Source organism: Onychostoma macrolepis, chromosome 05 (genome assembly GCF_012432095.1).
Source record: "Onychostoma macrolepis isolate SWU-2019 chromosome 05, ASM1243209v1, whole genome shotgun sequence".
NCBI classification, from domain to species: Eukaryota; Metazoa; Chordata; class Actinopteri; order Cypriniformes; family Cyprinidae; genus Onychostoma; species Onychostoma macrolepis.
Genome location: NC_081159.1, coordinates 29,866,937 through 29,883,062, shown reverse-complemented (window position 1 = coordinate 29,883,062; position 16,126 = coordinate 29,866,937). Strand labels below are relative to the sequence as shown.

The 16,126-nt window shown below is 36.4% G+C and overlaps 1 protein-coding gene across 2 annotated transcripts in view; it reads left to right on the top strand.

The window, feature by feature from the left end:
• taf6 (TAF6 RNA polymerase II, TATA box binding protein (TBP)-associated factor) overlaps positions 1–16,126 on the top strand; it is a 111,889-nt gene that overhangs the window by 48,400 nt on the left and 47,363 nt on the right. For both annotated transcript variants that reach the window (XM_058776696.1, XM_058776694.1), the window contains exons 9-11: positions 6,084–6,185; positions 6,535–6,717; positions 6,883–6,957. In XM_058776696.1, coding sequence (XP_058632679.1) covers positions 6,084–6,185; positions 6,535–6,717; positions 6,883–6,957 — 360 coding nt within the window. The remainder of the gene's footprint in view (positions 1–6,083; positions 6,186–6,534; positions 6,718–6,882; positions 6,958–16,126) is intronic.

Genomic DNA, 16,126 nt, shown 5'->3' with positions numbered 1-16,126 from the left:
GAAATTAATCTGCATTGTTAATCCTTTTGATCTTTTATTTAAAATATTCACAAAAATCTAACCTTTCATTGGATTATAAGAAATTAAAATGGGGGGAAATATCATTATGAAATAAATGTTTTTCTCAAAAACACGTTGGACACAATTATTGGCACCCCTAGAAATTCTTATGAGTAAAATATCTCTGAAGTATATTCCCATTCATATTCACAGTTTTGGGCACTCCAGGGTGATTATGAAAATGAAATTATCCAGCTATGGCTTCCTGTTTCACAGAAATATAAATAGGAGGGAAAACAAAGCCCAAATTCCCTTAATCATCCATCACAATGAGAAAAAACAAAGAATATATTTCTGATGTGCAGCGAAAGATAATTGAGCTTCACAAATTAGTGAAGTGGCTTTAAGAAAAGAGCTAGAGCAGTGAAAAATTCCCATTTCCACCATCAGGGAAATAATTAAGAATTTCCAATCAACATAAAATGTTACGAAACTGCCTGGAAGAGGACGTGTGTCTATATCGTCCTAATGCACAGTGAGAAGGAGAGTTTGAGTGGCTAAAGACTCTCCAAGGACCACAGCTGGAGAATTGCAGAAAATAGTTGAGTCTCTGGGTCAGAAAACCTAAAAAAAAATTGTCAAACAGTACCTACATCACCACATGTTGTTCGGGAGGGTTTCAAGAAAAATTCTCCTAGCTCATCCAAAAACAAGCTCCAGCAAATTCAGTTATCAGACACGACTTGAACTTCAAATGGCCCTGGCTTCTATGGTCAGATGAAACTAAAAAATTAGCTTTTTAGCAGCAAAAACTCAAGATGGGTTTGGTGAACACAGGGATAAAAAGTACCCCATGTGTACAATGAAATATACTGCTGTATTTTTGATGTTGTAGGCCTATATTTCTGCTGGAGGTCCTGGACATCTTGTTTAGACACATGGCATCATGGATTCAATCAAATACCAACAGATAAAGAATCAATAAGTGACTGACTCTGTTAGAAATCTTATAATGGGCCATGTTTGGATCTTCCAACTGTACAATAATCCAAAAACAAACCTCAAAAACAACACAAAAATGGGTCACAGAGCACAAAACTAAGCTTCTGCTATGGCCATTTCAGTCCTCTGACCTGAACCATAGAAAATGAGTGGAGTGAACTGAAGAGAAGAAGCACCAACATGGAGCTGGGAATCTAAAGGGTCTGGAGTGATTCTGAATGAAGGAATGAAGGTGTTCTCTAACCTCATCAGGCATTATAGGAGAAAATTTGGAGCTGTTAAACTGGCAGATGGAGGTTTCAAAAAGTATTGAATAAAAGGGTGCCGTTAATTGTGGCCAACATATATTGGAGAAAAAAACATTCATTTCATAATGATATTTCCCCCCATTTTAAATTCTTATTATCCAATGAAAGGTTAGATTTTTGTGAATTCTTTAAATAAAAGATCAAAACGATTAACAATGCAGATTAATTTTCACAGCCTTCTTTGATCATATTTACCAAGGGTGTCGATATTTTTGGCCATGACTGTATATAATGTAGGTGTATATAGTGTTTTTATTTTTATATTTGTTAATTCAATTTCTTGAATGCTACTGCTAAATACACCTACTTTACCTGAAAATAAAGCACTGTTTGTTTTATTTGTATATTATTATTATTATTATTATTATTATTATTATTATATGTGTATTTGTAATGTGTAGCCTATCTTTGTTCTTATTTTTTAATAAAAAGATAAAATAATGACAAAGATTTTATCTTTGCCCAATTTGGCCTAAATGTCTGCCATTGTTTTTATTTTATATTTTGTTATCTTGTATATTTTATATTTTGTTACCTTCTTAAAAAAAATCATAAAATTATATTTTTGCCTTATCGCCCAACCCTATCGTAAAATAAAATATCGTAAAAAAGTCATATCGTACACCTCCCTTTCTAACAATAGTTGCCTTGTTAACGATATTGGAGAAAAAACATTCATTTCATAATGATATTTCCCCATTTTAAATTCTTATTATCCAATGAAAGGTTAGATTTTTGTGAATTCTTTAAATAAAAGATCAAAACGATTAACAATGCAGATTAATTTTCACAGCCTTCTTTGATCATATTTACCAAGGGTGTCGATATTTTTGGCCATGACTGTATATAATGTAGGTGTATATAGTGTTTTTATTTTATATTTTGTTAATTCAATTTCTTGAATGCTACTGCTAAATACACCTACTTTACCTGAAAATAAAGCACTGTTTGTTTTATTTGTATATTATTATTATTATTATTATTATTATTATTATTATATGTGTATTTGTAATGTAGCCTATCTTTGTTCTTATTTTTTAATAAAAGATAAAATAATGACAAAGATTTTATCTTTGCCCAATTTGGCCTAAATGTCTGCCATTGTTTTTATTTTATATTTTGTTATCTTGTATATTTTATATTTTGTTACCTTCTTAAAAAAATCATAAAATTATATTTTTGCCTTATCGCCCAACCCTATCGTAAAATAAAATATCGTAAAAAGTCATATCGCACACCTCCCTTTCTAACAATAGTTGCCTTGACACGGAATATATATATATATATATATATATATATGTATATGTATATGTATGTGTGTGTAAAGTGTATTTTATTTTATATATATATATATATACAGTTGTTACGGAAAGTATTCAGACCCCCTTAAATTTTTCTCTCTTTGTTATATTGCAGCCATATGCTAAAATCATTTAAGTTCGTTTTTTTTTCCTCATTAATGTACACACAGCACCCCATATTGACAGAAAAACACAGAATTGTTGACATTTTTGCAGATTTATTAAAAAGAAAACTGAAATATCACATGGTCCTAAGTATTCAGACCCTTTGCTCAGTATTTAGTAGAAGCACCCTTTTGATCTAATACAGCCATGAGTCTTTTTGGGAAAGATGCAACAAGTTTTTCACACCTGGATTTGAGGATCCTCTGCCATTCCTCCTTGCAGATCCTCTCCAGTTCTGTCAGGTTGGATGGTAAACGTTGGTGGACAGCCATTTTTAGGTCTCTCCAGAGATGCTCAATTGGGTTTAAGTCAGGGCTCTGGCTGGGCCATTCAAGAACAGTCACAGAGTTGTTGTGAAGCCACTCCTTCATTATTTTAGCTGTGTACTTAGGGTCATTGTCTTGTTGGAAGGTAAACCTTCACCCCAGTCTGAGGTCCTGAGCACTCTGGAGAAGGTTTTCGTCCAGGATATCCCTGTACTTGGCCGCATTCATCTTTCCCTCGATTGCAACCAGTCGTCCTGTCCCTGCAGCTGAAAAACACCCCCACAGCATGATGCTGCCACCACCATGCTTCACTGTTGGGACTGTATTGGACAGGTGATGAGCAGTGCCTAGTTTTCTCCACAATACCGCTTAGAATTAAGGCCAAAAAGTTCTCTTATTCAGGTGTTTTTTAGCAAACTCCATGCGGGCTTTCATGCGTCTTGCACTAAGGAGAGGCTTCCGTCAGGCCACTCTGCCATAAAGCCCCGACTGGTGGAGGGCTGCAGTGATGGTTGACTTTCTACAACTTTCTCCCATCTCCCGACTGCATCTCTGGAGCTCAGCCACAGTGATCTTTGGGTTCTTCTTTACCTCTCTCACCAAGGCTCTTCTCCCCCGATAGCTCAGTTTGGCTGGACGGCCAGCTCTAGGAAGGGTTCTGGTCGTCCCAAACGTCTTCCATTTAAGGATTATGGAGGCCACTGTGCTCTTAGGAACCTTAAGTGCAGCAGAAATTTTTTTGTAACCTTGGCCAGATCTGTGCCTTGCCACAATTCTGTCTCTGAGCTCTTCAGGCAGTTCCTTTGACCTCATGATTGTCATTTGCTCTGACATGCACTGTGAGCTGTAAGGTCTTATATAGACAGGTGTGTGGCTTTCCTAATCAAGTCCATTCAGTATAATCAAACACAGTGTCACAGCAAAGGGTCTGAATACTTTGGACCATGTGATATTTCAGTTTTTCTTTTTTAATAAATCTGCAAAAATGTCAACAATTCTGTGTTTTTCTGTCAATATGGGGTGCTGTGTGTACATTAATGAGGAAAAAAAATGAACTTAAATGATTTTAGCAAATGGCTGCAATATAACAAAGAGTAAAAAAATGTAAGGGGGTCTGAATACTTTCCGTACCCACTGTATGTATGTATATATGTATATATATATACCGTATTGACCCGAATATAAGACGATGTTTTTTCCTTGGAAATACATCTGAAAAAACGCGTTCGTCTTATATTCAGGGTCTAGACTTTCATATGTCAATAATACACCCACAACAATAGGTGGCGCCAAAAACGCATAAAACGAGTGTGCCATGAAATATGTAATGTGTGTTGTAAAGATCGCGAATGAAAACAAATGAAAAAGAAAAGCTTACAGCAGCATGATCGTGACTGTCATGTTAGCCTGATGGGAACAAACTTCCTCTGTAAGTGATTTTAAAACATAAGACAGTACCCAGATTTGAAGACTACAATAAGATTTCACGTCTACTGATAATAACATTTTGGTAGGCTACTATGAGATTGATAGCCTAATTGTTATATAATTCAGATGGGCTACCTGTTATTTCAATAGTATATCAAAATGTTCCAATGTCATTGTTGGTACATTTTACCAGTATTTACCATACTTTCAAAACAAAAATTAGAATTGGAAAAATATGCAATATGAAAATAATTTAAGAATAAATGTGTTTTACAGAGAGAGAAAAAAATAAAAAAATAAAAAACAAGATTTGGTTTTCAAAAAGCCTTTTTCCAACAGGTACATCTGGAAAAAGGGGGGTTGTCTTATAATCAGGGTCGTCTTATATTCGGGACAATACGGTATATGTGTATATTAGTGTTGTCAAAAGACCCGGTACTTCGGTACCAAGTCGGTACTAAAGAAATGAAAACGTCACAGTACCAGGTTTTTTGAAGTACCGGTGGTACCGAGTACCCGTTCGACCCGGTTCTTGGCGTATGATTTCCGCGATGCAGAAAACGCGGACGGAATTTTACTATACCCGCGGTTTTGTTTACTATACACTGAAGCGCCAGTGACACTCGCAGTGATTTCAGCATCTGCAGTCTCAGTGAGGAAATAAATACATAAACAACATCTCCAGAACTGCTCTGAGAGTCACCTCACGAGCATTTTACCGTTTCATTGAGTAAAACCAGCGTCAATTTAAATGTATTCACGGCAACCCGTCAAAATAAAAGTCTGGTTTAACTAAAGACTTTGTACCATTAGGCTACTATTATTTAGTAGAATGTATGTGATAGGCTACTGCTACTACTGTTGAAAAAATTAATAAAACTTTATTTGTTAAGAAATAATCACTCAATATTTCTTCCATGTTTTAGTTTTAATTTTAATAGTAGCCTAAATCCCCTTTATTTACCAAAAAAAAAAGTTTAAATTTCATTAATTAAAAGACAAATTAAATTTGGGTGAAATTTGTTTACTGTTTTTCATACTTTTATTACTTGCGGAAAAACTTGAAACACAATTTTAAATAAGTATAAAGAATGGCATTGATTTTTATACATTTAATTTTTGTTTGACTTTATTAATTTTAAAAAATTGTGTTTTTTAATTAGCATGTTTTTGTGTTTTGCTTTGGTACCGAAATTGGTACCGAGAACCGTGGATTTTCACTGGTATCGGTACCGAATACAAACATTTTGGTACCGTGACATCCCTAGTGTATATATATATATATATATATATATATATATATATATATATATATATATATATATATATATATATATAATATGCATTTATTAGTTTGAATTTTCATTGCTTAATGCACATCTGTTTTGACAATTTTTTTTTGTCCCATCCATTGCAGTCATTATCACTGTTAATCATTGCTATTTCAAGAGTGAATACCGCATTATACGAATTATGACACAATACGGATGTCACTCCTAAAACTTTTTTAATTAAATTATGAATTAATGAATTACTATATATAGAAAGCATACAAAGATCCTCTATATTGTTGTAACAAGTATAAGTGTTATCGCTATCACTTTCTCTTTCAGGTCCGTGTAAATGTTGTTCAGAATAATCTGGCTCTGCTGATATACTTAATGAGGATGGTGAAGGCTTTAATGGACAATCCAACTCTATATTTAGAGAAATATGTAAGCTATTCAAACACTACATACTAATAATAACATACACTTTATTTACATCTCATAAATCTAAAATGTTGCCAATTTTATTTTACCTTTTTGATTAGTTTTTCAAACTAATATTAACTCTCTCTTTGACCTTTAGAATTAAGACCTTGTTTTTCTGCTGTACTGTTACAAGTTCTATGTAAACATGCTGTGTTATGATAGACTGACTAATTTGCATATAAAAGCTGTTTTTCAGATTACAGTAAATTATTTTCATTTGTTTTTTGCTGTGAAGGACATTTTGAGTTTTAGGAAAAAGTTCTAGGAAAATTATATTTTTCTTCATGTAACTACTTTCACTCTCTTTTAGCTCCATGAGTTGATCCCAGCTGTGGTGACGTGTATTGTGAGTAAGCAGCTATGTCTGAGGCCTGACGTGGACAATCACTGGGCTCTGCGAGACTTTGCTGCCCGGCTGATGGCTCAGAGCTGCAAGACGTTCAGCACGACAACCAACAACATCCAGTCACGTATCACCAAGACCTTTACTAAGGTAGTAGACACTGTGCTTGGACTTGAGATTTAAAGTTAGTGTGTTTACGAACTATTATTAGTTTTATGTAAGTATAACAAATATATCTGATAAGCTAAAGCACCAGAAGTTGTCTAAAAAGTTTGAAGTGCCCATCATTATTTTATGTCTTTTTTCAATTGTCAGGCATTGTTGGATGATAAAACTCAGTGGACGACTCGTTATGGCTGCATTGCTGGACTTGCTGAACTTGGGCATGATGTGAGTCACCTTCATTTACTGTCAACTAAAACTGTATTTAATGCTTTGGAAGCACTTTTATAGTCAGACTTTTTATTTTATATTTCGGTGCCATTTTTCTTAGGGTCTTGAATGTTAATTGATCAGTACATTAGGGCTGGGTGATAAACAGTATCATGGCGAGAGTGCGATAAAATTTATGTCGGTGACAATGATAATCTCTGGAAATTTTTATGCGGTATATGAATCTAACTACCAACCACACAGCAGAAATAAATACAACAGCCAGTCAGTGCATGTTGCTATTAGGTCTGCATGTTCTGCATGTCTCTGTGAATGAGTGGCATAGATTTGTTTGCTACACAAACACACAAGATGCTCTGAGTGTTTTTTTTTTTTTCAGCATCTGCTGGCTTAATATATGAGGACAGTGCACATGAACTTCATCTCTAGACCATTTAATTTGAGAATTACCATTTTTCATCCATTTAAATTTACAGTTCTATTGTGCAGCATGTTATTTGACAAAAAAAAAAAAAATATATATATATATATATATATATATATATATTAGGGCTGTCAAAATTACGTTAACGCAGGCGATTTAATTTTTTTAGTTTAAAGGCCGTTTCACACTGAGCGCAAGGCGAAAAAGCGAGGCGAATCGCTGACGAACGGTGCTTTCACACCGAACGCGAAACGAATGTTCGCCTTCTGCTAATTCACGCCTACACGCTAGGTGGAGCCGACCAACAATGCATTTTTCGTCAGATATGTATCTCATATATCATTTGACATCGTCCGCTGCTCAATATAGTACTAAATTAATATAGCTAAATAAAGTTTGGTTCTATGCCAGAAACACAAACTATCTATAATGCTTTACAAGAAAACATCTTGAAATATAAATAAAAGTACAATTAGCATCAAGTCACATTTAAAAATGTGATTATTAATGTTTTTGCTTAAAACCCACCTTAAACCATCATCGAGTACTTGTAATAACTTCCGATTGTGAAAGTTGATTCTATAATAGGCAGACATGCACTCTTTGTATGTTTAATAACACTACACTGCTTCTAAACATCCTTTATTGTTATAAAAATACCATGAGCTACATACAAAACACATACAGAAAAATATATCATCATAATCATGTCTTTTGCTTTCATATTTCATGTGTAGAAAAATGTTTCACTCGATTTTTTTTTATACAGAAGATCTAACGTTAGAGAGTAAACACGCTCTGACTCATAACACTCGCACACGTGGGAGAAAAAGGACACTCCAGATCACATAATTCAGTGGAGAATTAACAGAAATTATATTAACAACATGTGAGAATAAATTTGATCTCAGATACCAAAGATAACAAGAACTCGTCATCCACACATCTCGCAGAATACTCTTCTTCGGTGTTTGTTTACACTGGTTTTCGAAACAGCGCCACCATTCTCGCCTTTTTATGCAACAGCAAATGCTCCAGGCACGTGATCTTAGCTCAAATCTGATTGGCCGGCCCGTTTTTTCGCGGAGCGACGGAGGAAAAAATCGACACACTAGACGCAAAAAAAAAATTGCTTTTTTGTGCCTCGAATGATCGTGCCTGGTGTGAATAGCTCCATAGGGATCTATTTTTTCGATTCAAAAGTGTGTGTCATCGTGCCCAAATTTTTGCATTCAGTGTGAAAAGCCCTTAACACGTTAAAAATATTTAATGCAATTAAAGCAGCGGCAGAGCTAGGGTTGGCCACCCCACTCACAACTGCTGCTTCTGTCTCATTTTCTCTTGAAAAGAATTGCATTTATTTAGTCGTAAAACGTCTTTATGACCACATCAAATGGTAGACGTTTCAGACTCGTGCTCCAGCTTCACTTCAGCACCAGGCGTGAGTCAAATGAGCGTGGAAACTGTGCTTGTAGCGCACGCTCAAAGGGGCTGGCGCACGCTGGAGCCTGTGTCATTTCATATCAAAATGCGAAATAAACTATGCATGCAATGTTGTGGTCAGTTAAGTCATGAAGTTACCAAAAAGGTGATTAAAGCTGCCTTAAAACTGTGCATGCATGTGATATATCTTATATGAGTCACATTTAAGAACATGTCTCTGAAATAGTATTCAAAACTGTCCTGGAGCAGCCCAGCACTGTCTCCCTCATCTAACACACTGGATTCAGCTCATTAATAGAGACTTTAAGACCTGACGTGCGTCTTAAAAGGTAAAGAAAGTTGAGAGAAAATATAATGCATGTCAGATCTGCATCATGTTCAGTAGCTGCAGCTCTTAAAAAAAATAGCAGCCAAAATAACCTAATAACCAGCTGCTGTGATGTCTGTTAATCAAAGAAAAAAGAGGAAATCAATCACTTTTATAGCTTTAAGGATTCATCTATATTTAAATTAGAATTTTGTGTTTGATAACTTCAATTTAAATTTCTCTATATTTTTACTGAAGGGCACAGGTAAATATGACATTTATTATAATGGGTTTATGTGAAGATTGTTTAACCCTCTGGGGTCTGAGGGTGTTTTGGGGGCCTGGAGAAGTTTTGACATGCCCTGACATTTGTGCTTTTTTCAGTTGCTTATAAACATATAAATGGCTAAAGTCTAATAACACTGTAATCAGCACAAACTGGGCTACAATAATATGTTAGCAGCATTTATGTACATGATTGTGTTTTTGAGAAAGCAACGTTTATGCGTGGTTAGTGAAAAACTAAAATTTTAAAGTAACTGAAATAAGGCCATAAAACACATACAGAACATTTGTTCACAAGACTTTTGAGAACTGGATCTTGTAGTCTAGAGTTTTTGCTTCAAAAATCGTCTTGTTTACTCGCTCACGGAAAACAATATATTGATTTAAATTTTCTAAATCATTTATTGATTTTAAATGAGCCAGTCAGGTGTGTGACTGAGAGGGAAGAGTTACAAGAAAGAATGTGAGGACAAAATACATTTATATGTTTTTTGTTTGTAGTTTATTAAGAATATATTTAGCTATCACAACTCATAACTTCAGATTCACTTGCGAGTGCAGTTAAACAGTTTATTAGGAACAATCAAAGATGACTTTTTAGCATCATTACTCCAGTCACATAATCCTTCAGAATTCATTCTAATATTCTGATTTGCTGCTCAAAAAACATTTATTATTATTATTATTATTATGTTGAATAGAGCTGAGAAGAATTTTTCAGTTTTTTATTATTTTTTGATGAATAGAAAGTTTACAAGAAGAGCATCGTTTGTAACATGATAAATGTCTTTATCATCACTTGTGTGCTAAATAAAAGTTTTAATTTCTATATATACTGACTCCAAGCTTTTGAATAGTAAAAATATTTCACAATATTGCTGCTTTAGCAAATACAACTTTATGTATTTTGGATCAAAAACATTAAAAATCTTACTGTTCAAAAACTTTTGACTGGTGGTGTGCCATGTTGAAATATATAAATGAACATCACATAGGCTACCTGGCATTTTCATATTGTTTATGTGCTCTGAAGGAAATAAAAAATAAAAACATTTTGAAATTCTGGGTTATTTCTCTCAGCAGATCTTCTTCCAGAAACAGAAAGTAGCCGGGATGAACTTTGTTCTTTGTTTGTTCACGCGGAGGCGATGTGGGCGTTTACATTCGCATGCGCCTCACGTGGATGTTTGAATGTGAAAAGCGCAATCGGCGCATGGGCGTGACCGCATTAGATATAATGAGTTGAGACGGGAAAACCGGACATCGCGTTGGTTTCATACGGATTACTTTAACAGAGAATATTTGTTTTGGACGTGACTTACTTCATTTAAAAGTAGACATTTCAAGCTCTCTATACATATATTTCTCATGTATTTGAGGCGAGTATTCGCGGAGATTCATGTTGTTTTATTTACGTGTCTGTGAAGAGAGGTGACAGAGACAGAGCCGGCAGAGAACGCACCCTGTTTATTTTCTTTATTTATTAAAAGCACATTATTTTGTTGTTATTATGACTATACACAAATAAAAGTAGACCCTTTGCAGTTTCAAACGATACCTTGTTCTTATCTGTACAATCAAAACTCATGGAGTATTTTTAGTTCTTTTCGCGGTCATAAAGAAAATATGAGACTGCCCACACTAGTGCGGGCTTCGAGCCCAGGGGGTTAAAGTTTACTTAAATTTAAAGTTATTTTAAGTCTAATAAATGTTAAAATTGATAGCTCTCAATTATACTGTAATGTTAAATGGCTATAGTCAATTGTTAAATATTAGGGGAGAAATATTTTTTTTATAGAGACAGTAGTAGTATTGGTATCACTGAAAAAAAAGATGAATATTAATTAATATTAAACAAATATTAAAAATATACAGTTTTTACTTCAAATTTACTTCACATAATCTGCAAAAGTTGTTCACAGCCATCTTCACTCCGGTATTTCACTCGATGGTTTTGTTTTCGCCACATACCTGTGTTTACAGCGGAAGTTTGAGGAGGCTGAGCCGGCGCATAACATACGTCATAACCAAACGTTATGTGATTGGCTTACGGGTACACCAATGATTTTAAACTTCAGACAAGCGCCCACCCTACGAGAAGGTAAACGCTTGTCAATTATGCCCTTCCAGACTCTGTCTACGAAGCAAAGCAAAGTAGCAGAGTTTGGTATTACCAGGCTACCAGACTGCGACCATTTTTTCTGCTACATTTTGTGAGCGTTCGCACTGGCGTGACCACCGCGTTGCCCAACTCGTAAGTGCTGCCATTTCTGTTGTATATGAGAAAAATCAAACGGCAAACGAAACAAAAGCGTAACAAAATCCCGCTACTCATTTGAGCTGCGCAGCGCGGTCAGTTTATCAGCTGGGACCGAGACGCAAACAAACTTGTCCAAGCTCAGAACAGCTTTACTCAGGAACCAAAGTTGATTTCGCAACACTGTTACAGCACAGCGCTGCGAGATCCAGTGAGAAGGGTTTGAATTCGCTGAAGAATAAATAAAGATTGCAAGATTGCAGACTGGCCCCGTCAATCATCCCTTTGATGCAGTGCAGTTGTCCTGTCCCCTTAGCAGAAAAACACCCCCAAAGCATAATGTTTCCACCTCCATGTTTGACCGTGAGGATGGTGTTCTTGGGGTCATAGGCAGCATTCCTCCTCCTCCAAACACGGCGAGTTGAGTTGATGCCAAAGAGCTCGATTTTGGTCTCATCTGGCCACAACACTTTCACCCAGTTCTCCTCTGAATCATTGGCAAACTTCAGACGGGCCTGTACATGTGCTTTTTTGAGCAGGGGGCACTTGCGGGCACTGCAGGATTTCAGTCCTTCACGGCGTAGTGTGTTACCAATTGTTTTCTTGGTGACTATGGTCCCAGCTGCCTTGAGATCATTTATAAGATCCTCCCGTGTAGTTCTGGGCTGATTCCTCACCGTTCTCATGATTATTGAAACTCCGCGAGGTGAGATCTTGCATGGAGCGCCAAGGGAGATTGACATTTATTTTTGGTTTCTTCCATTTGCGAATAATCGCACCAACTGTTGTCACCTCTTCGCCAAGCTGCTTGGTGATGGTCTTGTAGCCTATTCTAACCTTGTGTAGGTCTACAATCTTGTCCCTGACATCCTTGGACAGCTCTTTGGTCTTGGCCATGGTGGAGAGTTTGGAATCTGATTGATTGATTGCTTCTGTGGACAGATTGTCTTTTATACAGGTAACAAGCTGAGATTAGGAGCACTCCCTTTAAGAGAGTGCTCCTAATCTCAGCTCCTTACCTGTATAAAAGACCCCTGGGAGCCAGAAATCTTGCTGATTGATAGGGGATCAAATACTTATTTGACTCATTAAAATGCAAATCAATTTATAACTTTTTTGAAATGCGTTTTTCTGGATTTTTTTTGTTGTTGTTATTCGGTCTCTCACTGTTCAAATAAACCTACCATTAAATTATAGACTGATCATTTCTTTGTCAGTGGGCATATAACGTATAAAATCAGCAGGGGATCAAATAATTTTTTCCCCCACTGTATATGTCACTGATGTGAATTTATTTATTTTTTTTACAGAATTTATAATGCAGATGAAATGCTTCTAAATGGTGTAATTACTTAGTTTGTCCAGCAGAGTGCGCTCCATTGTTTACTACTGGCGAGTGGCGACCCAGGTCACTGTAGTGTAGAGATGCGTGGATGAGCTCAAACTTCACCCGAGTCCGCTGCTTCAGATTATCCGCCCGCCACCCACACCTGTATTTGATCATCACATATTATGACAACGAGTATAATACTTATTTTTGCATGATGATATGATGAATGGATGGTTCATTTTTAACAGCAGATGTTAGAGCTGATCCGCACATCACTGCATTACGGCTCCACGGCAACCAGAGCTGATCATGGCAGTCAATGCTTGTGCTTATACCAGCCGCGCCGTGTCCCAGAACTCATGCTTATTTCCTAAATCAACATAGTTTTTCAGTAACATAGCAGGTTGAAAAGTTAGTATCTTTCTGCAGTGCGGTGGTGGCTTTAGTCTGTTGAATGGTGATTTAACACTACGTTGTCACCTAGTTGGTGAGACGCAATGCTATAAATTAAATAAACAATGTCCCCATCTTTTACTCTCACAATGAGCTTATCACACTCGTTTGCTACATTAGTAGGGCCCTATGATTTCCGTGGTGCAGAAAACACGGACGGAAGCACGGAATTCAGTTATATAAAGAATTTACTGTATAAAGCTGGATTTCACGGAATCAGTTATATTTTTGCTGAATAAATAAAAAACAGGTCAGTACACCTAAATCAAATCGCGATATAGACTATTGTCTGTGAATATTAAACTGCAAAAAGACTATTTAAATACGAATCCTCATGTTCTGCGTGTTCATTTGATCATTCGGTTCGGTACGCATGTGTACCGAATGAATACAATATTTTATTTAATTTTTATTTTTTCAGGAAATTCAAATAATAAATGGCATTTTTACAGTCTTTGTGGCATGACAGATCGCTGTATAAATGCCTTGGAGAAATATGTTAATTTACTGTAAATGTACTCAATACTTGGTAGGGGCTCCTTTTGCTTTAATTACTGCCTCAATTCGGCGTGACATGGAGGTGATCAGTTTGTGGCACTGCTGAGGTGGTATGGAAGCCCAGGTTGCTTTGATAGCAGCCTTCAGGTCATCTGCATTGTTGGGTCTGGTGGCTCTCATCTTCCTCTTGACAATACCCCATAGATTCTCTATGGGGTTCAGGTCTGGTGAGTTTGCTGGCCAATCATGGTCATTGAACCAGCTTTTGGTACCTTTGGCACTGTGTGCAGGTGCCAAATCCTGTTGGAAAATAAAATCTGCATCTCCATAAAGTTGGTCAGCAGCAGGAAGCATGAAGTGCTCTAAAACTTCCTGGTATACGGCTGCGTTGACCTTGGACCTCAGAAAACACAGTGGACCAACACCAGCAGATGACATGGCACCCCAAACCATCACTGACTGTGGAAACTTTACACTGGACCTCAAGCAACATGGATTGTGTGCCTCTCCTCTCTTCCTCCAGACAATGCAAAATTTACTTTCATCAGAGAACATAACTTTGACCACTCAGCAGCAGTCCAGTCCTTTTTGTCTTTAGCCCAGGCGAGACGCTTCTGACGCTGTCTGTTGTTCAAGAGTGGCTTGACACAAGAAATGCGACAGCTGAAACCCATGTCTTGCATACGTCTGTGCGTAGTGGTTCTTGAAGCACTGACTCCAGCTGCAGTCCACTCTTTGTGAATCTCCCCCACATTTTTGAATGGGTTTTGTTTCACAATCCTCTCCAGGGTGCGGTTATCCCTATTGCTTGTACACTTTTTTCCACCACATCTTTTCCTTCCCTTCGCCTCTCTATTAATGTGCTTGGACACAGAGCTCTGTGAACAGCCAGCCTCTTTTGCAATGGCTTTTTGTGTCTTGCCCTCCTTGTGCAACGTGTCAATGGTCATCTTTTGGACAACTGTCAAGTCAGCAGTCTTCCCCATGATTGTGTAGCCTACAGAACTAGACTGAGAGACCATTTAACTCTTCGGAGTCTTGGGCTATTTTGGCCGTTTTTGAGTACTTTTTTATTTTTTTATTTTGCGACATAAACAAATTTATACCATACCAATGTTTGGTATCATTTTTTTCAGCACAACATCACCTATATGAACAGACAATTAGTTTTTCACTTTGATGTACTGTATCAAGATACTGGACCCAAAATCACACAAAAAATACAAAATCCGAATAGAAAAATTATAGTTTTTTTACTACAAAAAACACAAACATGCTCAATGAAGCATTTTAAAAGGTTTAAAATGTAAACACAAGTTGTAAGTGTCAACATATACAGGTACAATTCAGATATAATCAAGCTATATACAAAAAAAATATGATTTAAAAAACGCTGGTGTAGCCATAGGCTTTTTTTCTTTTAGCTTTGCCACTTTTAAAACAGTTCATGCACAAAATTATACAGAGAGCTATATTTAAGGCCTTGCATTCCCAGAATATTAGGGTTCCCAAATAGTGCAAATACAACATAAAAAAAGGTAAAATTGAGATAAAATCTAACTATATACAGCAAAAAACAGGTGTGGCAATAGGCGTTTTTTCTTTTCTTTTTTGCTTATAAACTCTACAAAACACTTCATGTACAATTACACAGACAGTTACATTACAGGGCTTTCACTCCTTGAGTAAGAGGGGTTCCTAAAAAGTGCAAATATACCATACAAAAGGTCAAATGAAGTCAAACTATACACAACTATTTACAACAAATATCAACAAAAAGTGTGTTGTTGTTGTTTTTTTTGTGCCACTCCTCAAAACAGTTTCTGTCAACAATGTTCATTTTTCTTCCACAAAAAACTACCTAAACTATCTAAACTACTCCTAAACTATTCTCAAAATCTACTCAAACTCTTCCAAAACTAGCAATAATATCTCTCTCTAATATGTGTGTGTCTCTCCGCTACTCCATCAATCTCCGCCGGCGCCTTTCAATTTCGCTTCTTTGCTCAGTTGGCTCCTCCTCCACTCCCTGAAATGTGCAGTCTGAAGAGCAGAGTCAGCAGATTCACACATTTTTCTCCGTTTTGTTTTATGACAAAACCGACGGTTATTAGAATAAATGCAACGCCTGTCGCATCCCATCTTGCGTTCTTTTACGAACGCGTCAAT